The 7,509-nt window shown below is 40.4% G+C and overlaps 1 protein-coding gene and 1 long non-coding RNA gene across 2 annotated transcripts in view; one reads left to right on the top strand and one right to left on the bottom strand.

Moving 5' to 3' along the window:
• LOC111874148 overlaps window positions 1–4,924 on the top strand; it is a 6,928-nt gene extending 2,004 nt beyond the window's left edge. Inside the window, exons 2-3 of the long non-coding RNA XR_002844495.1 lie at window positions 2,579–2,782; window positions 3,521–4,924. This is a non-coding gene — a long non-coding RNA (uncharacterized LOC111874148). The remainder of the gene's footprint in view (window positions 1–2,578; window positions 2,783–3,520) is intronic.
• LOC111874146 (protein stoned-B) overlaps window positions 1–7,509 on the bottom strand; it is a 23,312-nt gene that overhangs the window by 2,086 nt on the left and 13,717 nt on the right. Inside the window, exons 8-12 of the mRNA XM_023869382.2 lie at window positions 6,402–6,570; window positions 5,142–5,256; window positions 3,499–3,665; window positions 1,991–2,142; window positions 989–1,199 (exon numbers count right to left, since the gene is read on the bottom strand). Coding sequence (XP_023725150.1) covers window positions 989–1,199; window positions 1,991–2,142; window positions 3,499–3,665; window positions 5,142–5,256; window positions 6,402–6,570 — 814 coding nt within the window. The remainder of the gene's footprint in view (window positions 1–988; window positions 1,200–1,990; window positions 2,143–3,498; window positions 3,666–5,141; window positions 5,257–6,401; window positions 6,571–7,509) is intronic.

Raw genomic sequence — 7,509 nt, 5'->3', positions numbered from 1 at the left:
TTGTTGTTGTTGTTGTTGTTGTTGTTGTTGTTGTTTGAGTACCAGTTTTTCTCAACCCAAACACATTTTCCCCCCTGCAGAGCTCTTGGTCAAAACATTCTTCACCCTTGAGGTTTCTGCTTTGCCTGCTTTTCCTAATCCCATCCGTCTATGTGCTGACTGGCCTACTGCGCCTCCTTTTCTCCTGTGGGTTCCATTCTGCAACCCGTCTAGCATTTCTGCAGCAGTCGATTCGCATGACGTGACCACAGCATCTTAATTGCTGTTCTTCTATTTCCTGCAATATGTCTCTCTTCATTCCAATTTCTCTTCTAATTGCTTTGTTTCTAATTTTGTCCATTCATGATAACCTTGCCAAATTCCTTAAATAAATCATTTCTCTAGCTAATAATTTATATCTGTGTTTCCATTTTATTAACCATGTCTCAGCTCCATATGTTAATATCCGATTTATATATTAATAACTTCGTTGAGCGCAAAAACTTTCTGTTCCATAAAATTGAATGTGGCATGCTAAACCCTTGTTGTCTCACTATATTTATTCAATTTCAGGGTCAGAGGAGACATTCTGCTGAACTACTGATCCCAAATACTTAGTCTAGTTTATGGTTGGAACTGTATTCCCATTAATTTGCAACCTGAAATACTATAAATAAAAATAAAAGGAAAAACAATTTTAACACTGCAAATTTTAATGCAAGTTTTCTGGCTTTGATTTTTTCAAAATCATGAGTGATGTTGTTGAAGTTTATCAGCTCCAAGATTACATATATAGTAAACTACAAAGTCTACAAATTTATTCCTGAAATATTCAGAAATAGTTCCAGAAAGTTAAGAACAGTGTACTGACACTCACATGGTGTTGGTTCATGAAATCATGGTGCCCTGGGCAAGAGCCCCCTTTGCCCGTGAGATAAAGTAGCATGATCAGGTATGACTACAGAGTTTACAGCAACATCTGTTGAATACATATGCACTGTGTTCTTACCTGTACTCATGTCGAGCTAAGTAGCGCACATACTTCTCTGGAGGCTCATCTTTGGCTCCATTACTCAATGACACAGAGCGAACAGTTGTATGGGAGACTTGGGTGGCCGGCATTGTAAACTCTACATAACAGTAATCTGCTAAGTTCTCTGGAATCTGGTCATATGATGTCAGTCCCATCCGACACACAAATGCATGTGTGGTGTATGCTCCTGAAACATCACCATGATCATCATTAAGGCAAAAAACGGTAAAGCCATCCCTGCAATAGACCGTGGAGACCCATAGGGTTGTGAAACATCGAGGCTCTCACATTTTCTAGGCAATCAGCTCACAGATGGTAGTGAGGTTGTCAGCCTCATGTGCGGCTGCCCTTTACCTCCAGGATGATTCCTGGTACTCATTTCTGTTAGAGGCTGAGTCGGGACCATAGTGCAGCTGGAAGACTTAGGTCCAGCAGATTATTTAATAAGCGTCTCAAAGTCACAGGCTAAATTTCTACTTAGTTCACTAGAAATTTATAACGAATAAAAATTAAAGATAGTGATCACAACATCTGTCACTTCATGTCCTGGGCATACAGATATCAAGAGGAATAATGTCTTCTGGGATGTGATACTGTGTAGACTGGTAGAGGTTTATGTACCTTTCAGGGAAATTACTTCCTCCACCTTCAGAGCTGCAAAGTAAGCAATGCAAGCAACCATGAAGAAGTAATCAGCAAGTAGAGCTCTGCATGCTGCTTGTGGATCCATTCCGAAAAGAGCTACTTTTTAACAGACATACGTAAATGATCAGGATCCTTTAAGCCCTTTAGCTGTTGATGGAATTGGATGCAGATTCCAAAATGTTATGTATACATATAAAGTATATCCCTGATAACAGACAATGTCTGACACAATATTCATAAAAAGAAGGGCAGCAAGAACAAAAATTGTAGAGGTATTCACTACAGACAAATTAACTGATATAAATTTGTAAGAGCAGACTACATAACTGTTACCTTGTCCTTCTTTAGGAAGTCGGTTCATGCGCCAAACAATGGCTCTGTGTTGGTGCTCATATTTTGCCTGGCCTGATGTCACTTCAATTAGGGACTGTTCCAATGTCTCCACTGCCCCCAGGAAACGCTCGATGCCCTTCACCTTCCCAGTCCTGTCATGAACAAAGTCAAGACATGTACATGGTCATTCTCTGCCTTAACCTTCATTGCGTGGGAACATGGGGTTTTTAATTCCCCTCACTACTATATTGCTGGTGGTGAATTTTAATCAGAGATAATATTAATAACTGCAGCACTGAAAATGCAATGCTCAGGCACCTGGATTTTGTATATATGTTCTGTTTCAGTTATCCAACATATGACCAATAAAGGCTAATGCTATCATACAATGTACTGTACCTTGAGTTAAGAAAATGCATGATAACCATCAGAGGTTCTGAGTTTGATTCTAACACTTTCAATTCACTGTATGGGGGTCTTACATTATTTGAAATTTGATATCTTATAACTGGGGAAGGACAAAAATTCAAGATAATATTGAATATGCTTTTGAGTAATGCCACCATGTGGATGTGGTTTGTGTTGCAGACATTTTGGAGGAGCAAACTGCCTTCACCTTTGGATTCCTCTTTTACTCTCAAAATAAAGGCAGCAGATTCCGGACAACAGAGCTGACATCCATGAGGCACCATCACCAAAAAAATGGAATTGATGTTATCATTGAACTGCTATGAGAGACTTGAACCATCAACAAATGAGGATGAATGAGAAAAATGTGCTGAGAATATTTAGGTAAATAAAGAAGAAAGTAACACACAAATTAGCGGCCTCTGTAGTCTAGGGGTAACGTTCCCACCTCATGAATCATGGTACGTGGGTTCAAACCCGGCGGAGGTCGTGGAATTTTTAATGGCGGAAAAATTCAGGGAACAAGTCCTCCGGGAGGGACTTTAAGCCGTGGGTCCCGTGTCGTAGATTTACGGCACATAAAAGAACCTCATGCCTCTAGGAGGCCTCTGAGCTAAATTAGGCCAAAAAATTTCCCGCCCAAATAGTTTCCAATGCCTCTGATAGATGGTGAAGTATGAGGTACCACTGCCAGAGGAGAGATGACCTCGCTGACAGAAAGGGACTAATTATTAGATACCACTGCCAAGTAGAGGGTAGAAACCTTGCTGGCAGAAAGGGGCTAAAGTATTAGGTACCACTGCCAGAGGAGGGACTAACTCGCTGACAGAAAGGGACTAACTATTAGATACCACTGCCAAGTAGAGGGTAGAAACATTGTGGGCAGAAAGGGGCTGATAGCGAGCACCAGTATCAGTAGGGGATGGAGACTGTAGAAATTAAAAGGGGGATGTATAATAGACTATCAGTCGCGGTGCATGGGGAAACCCATCCCCTCAATACTGAATCACTGAACACACAAATTGAAACAACTACATATTGAGGAGCTTCATAATATATAATTGTGTCAATGGCTTTTGCTGCTGCATCTGCACACATACCGTCTATGTGTTGACTTCACAGATCCATAGCGGAAGTGCTTCTCGACACGGAACAGATATATCCAGCACTCAGGGATTGGGAACCGGACCATGATGTCCTCACAAGGGATCTGCCCCAGTTTGCGACTTGAGAACCCTGGCACAAGGATATCAGCTTTGAGCTCTACCTGTAAACATTTGTTAATATTATTTTAGCTGCATTATTTGGGATACTATCCCAGAATCTGCCTGTAGGTGACTGAGAAAACCTAAAAAAAATCTGTCATGATAGCTGGTCTGCAGATCATGATTTGAAATTATGGATTCCTCAGTACAAAGCAGAATTGCTACCCACTTGACTGCAGCATTCAACAGAAACATGCTGTTACAAGATAGAAACTTACACTGGGATATTTTGGTATAACTTGGATGGTGTCAGGTGCAGCATGACAAAATTAAAAAACACCCTTAATACACCTTGTTTTGTAGGACAGCTCTAATCCTATTAAAATAGCAGTTTATGAAAGGCCTATGTAAAAGTGCAATTCTCTCATGTCTGTATTCATCCACACTGAATCATTTAAAAGGAAGGCAATGGCTTACAGCTATGAAATATTAAACAATAAAAAGAACATTTTGCATCCATTACAGAAGTGGCATCCAAAGAACTATCCAGTCGAATACTAATCTCCCATAAGCTGAACTGAGGTATTCTGTTACTGAAATCAAGTTACAGCAGTCTTTTTTCCACTTTCTCAGAAAAATTGAACTTACTTGACACAGTGTTATACTGTAGCATCCTGCTGCACATCACTTATTTATTACTGTTAGTTAGCTGTCTCATATGCAACTTGCTTTTTACTAATACAAGTTACAGACACATGGGAGCATAAACGAGGGAATATCCCAAAAATTGAACTTATTGCTGCAAGTACAGCAGTTTCATTAACAATTTTAGAGTCGTCTGAAGATGATCCATGTTGGTTGAAACATGTAGTGTTCATACACCTGTGTAGAAGATATTTCAAGATTTAAAACTTTTAAAGGTTTTAAAGAGCAAGTTTCAAATGGGACTGCTAAGTAACAGGAGTAAATTAATTAACAACATTTTCTCAATTTTATTTTTCCCACGGTGTGTTACATAAGCGTTATGTTTTATTTATCTTTTGTCTCTGCTGGTAAGGTTGAATGATGACTGCTTATGTCATCATGATCATCATTATTTGAGATTCACAGACTGTGTCATAACATGACATATTTCCTGCCATTAATATTGTTTGTATATAGGATTTGAGGTTTTCACAGTGGTGAAAATGAAGAATGCTGTCTTCTGGGATGTGGCGCCATGTCGATGTCGGTTCACACAAGATATACTTGGCACCACATTCCAAAAGACGCCATTCTTCAATACTGTTTATAGTTCAAATGATGGCATAAAAATAATTTGCTCAAGGTGTTGTGCAGTGATCAACATGATGTCCAGGTGCTGTGCAAACTGGAACTGCATTACAGTATCCCAGTGTATTAATCAATACAGTATAACACAAGAAAAAGGTAAAGTTGGCTCTGTGTAGTTCCATGATTAATACTGTGTACATGAAAGATATATATCCAGGCAAAGCATTGCCTAGTAATAAGACAATATTTTGGGTACCCTGCCTCACCTTGTTCCCTGTGACACACATGACGGCTTTCAGTTGTATTGGAAGCTCCCGGTTTTTTGGTGGGCGGACACGGAAACGCATCAGTTCAATGTAACATGCATCGGGTGGTTTGAACCTGTAGGCAGATATGTACAACACATGAACGTGACTGAGAAGAGATAAAAGGTCAGAGAGACCTGTATGCCCAGGCATCAGTTATGTGAGTTATGGAGTTATGTGATTTGAGACTTCCCAGGTCTATAGCATGACGACCCTTTCTCTCGCCTCCGACAAAAAGTAAATTTTGTTAATGTGAGGAATATCATATTCTCAATTGTGGTTTTGGTGCCCAAATTAAGCTGTAAGCCCCCACTGCTGCCCATCATCACACCACCACAAGGGGCAGCAAAGCCGTGCTCCATCTTAAAAATTGTCCGCTGCCTCCTCCTCCTCCTCATCATCATCATCATCAATGCCAAGGTTGGCAGAGGTAAAAAAAGTCAAATATATGATAACTGCAGTCATTATTTCAGGCCACAGAAAGAGAAAGGATTGGACCACACCCTCCAAAAACATGATGCTGTAGAGAGGTGTCCCATGGTTGAGCTCCCTCAGCATCTCCTTGAGCTACACTTCCTTAGTTAGTTAGTTATTGGAGAGGATGGGTTTCCCCATGCTCTTAGACCATTATTGGTCCATTGTGCTTCCCTCTATGATATTCTACCAGTCTCTATACCCTACCGATAAATGGTGTGTACCATCAGTCCCGCCGAGCAAGCGAGTTCGGTCACTTGCTTAGCGGTGTCTATAATGCTTCCCCCATCTATCACAGGCCTTAGAGACTATTGTTGGGTGGGAAACGTCCTGGAATTTGGATCAGTGATCTCCTTAGGAGATATGAGGTTCTTTTACGTGCTGTAAAGTTACAACATGGGACACACAGCTTAAAGTCCCTCCCGGAGGACTTGTTCCCTGAATTTTTCCGCCCTTAAAAATTCGACGACCTCTGCCAGGTGTTTGAACCCGCATACCATGAGTCATGAGGTGGGAACGTTACCTCTAGACTATGGAGGCCGCTTACACTTCCTTATATTAGCCTTCGACTGTCTAGCCATTATGTTCATATAAATATTAGTAGTGAGTAGCAGGTGCTAAACCTTAGCCTGTGACAAATGTTTATGATCCTTCTGACAATTCGTGATTTATAGAGTAACAAAAGAGAGGGACACCATGGGAAGTCTGTATATGTACACCAGTTACATTGTCATAAAGTGAACTCACTTAATGACCCGTGTGCGCTCATACTCGTCTTGCTGCACACAGGCGTGAAATTCTACATTCTCTAGACGGATCCATTCCTCTGTAATGACTGGGATGATGTCATGGCGACCCACCACTTCCTTACCCTGTCGCCACATATCATTCACACCCAGTTCCACATCTGGCATGCCTGCAATATCACCAAAGGGAAATAAAGTAAATCTCTCTAACATAGCTGTATATCCCTATTGAAATTATTTTCAGTTGTTTACTGTCTACCATGCAACAATATGAAAGTTTAAAATTAATCACTGCACTGCATGGATGTGCATATCCATTAACTCTTTGACTGGCGCGAAGGGTATTTAAATCCCACCCCTGTCCTGGCAGGCCCTTTAAACCTTATGTCTCTAAAATGCATGTAGTTACTTTTTCCTAAACAACTTCAACAAAAATTGGTTTTTAAAAACGAAATTTTCAGGAACGAATTAAAATACAATATATTATGCAATAAATGCCTTTCCATACCTCTTTATTAGTTTTTCTTCGTGTGATAAACATTGAAACATGAAAGTTTGCAGAGAGCCACACCACAGCCTGCACACATGATACTTGTTTCTTTTCTAACCTTGTGCTTAGCACTCACGCGACACTTTCTCAGGGCACCATTCTTCTTATTGTTACTGGGAGGAACATGGACCATTTTGTGAATTTTCAAGCCACCCTCTAGACGATTTACTGGCTCTTTCACTGGTGGCCTTTTCAAGGTTGAGGGCGGAGGCTTGACTTCACTCTAGTCTGACGCAATAAATTCGTCATCCACTTCATTCCTTGACTTTTCTCCCTCTCCACACTGTTTGTTTAGTTCAGTCATTTTTCTACACAGTCCAATATAAAATCTTTGAATCTGTAATTTCTCTTCTTGTATTTTTCGTTTGTTGTGTTCTTTTTGAATAGAATGAAACTATTCAACCGCAAAGACATGTTTTGTCCATACCATGGGTGTGAAATAGGGGCCTAGTGGACAAATATTCTTCAATTTCAGGGCGTTTGTCGATTCCTGTCATGAACACAATTCCTAAGTATGTCCAGATTTCATCTGATGTGACATAATTGTAATTGTGTTTTC

The sequence above is a fragment of the Cryptotermes secundus genome, unplaced genomic scaffold (genome assembly GCF_002891405.2).
Source record: "Cryptotermes secundus unplaced genomic scaffold, Csec_1.0 scaffold26, whole genome shotgun sequence".
NCBI classification, from domain to species: domain Eukaryota; kingdom Metazoa; phylum Arthropoda; class Insecta; order Blattodea; family Kalotermitidae; genus Cryptotermes; species Cryptotermes secundus.
The sequence above is the reverse complement of the archived record's forward strand: the minus strand, read 5'-3'. Positions and strand labels throughout refer to the sequence as shown.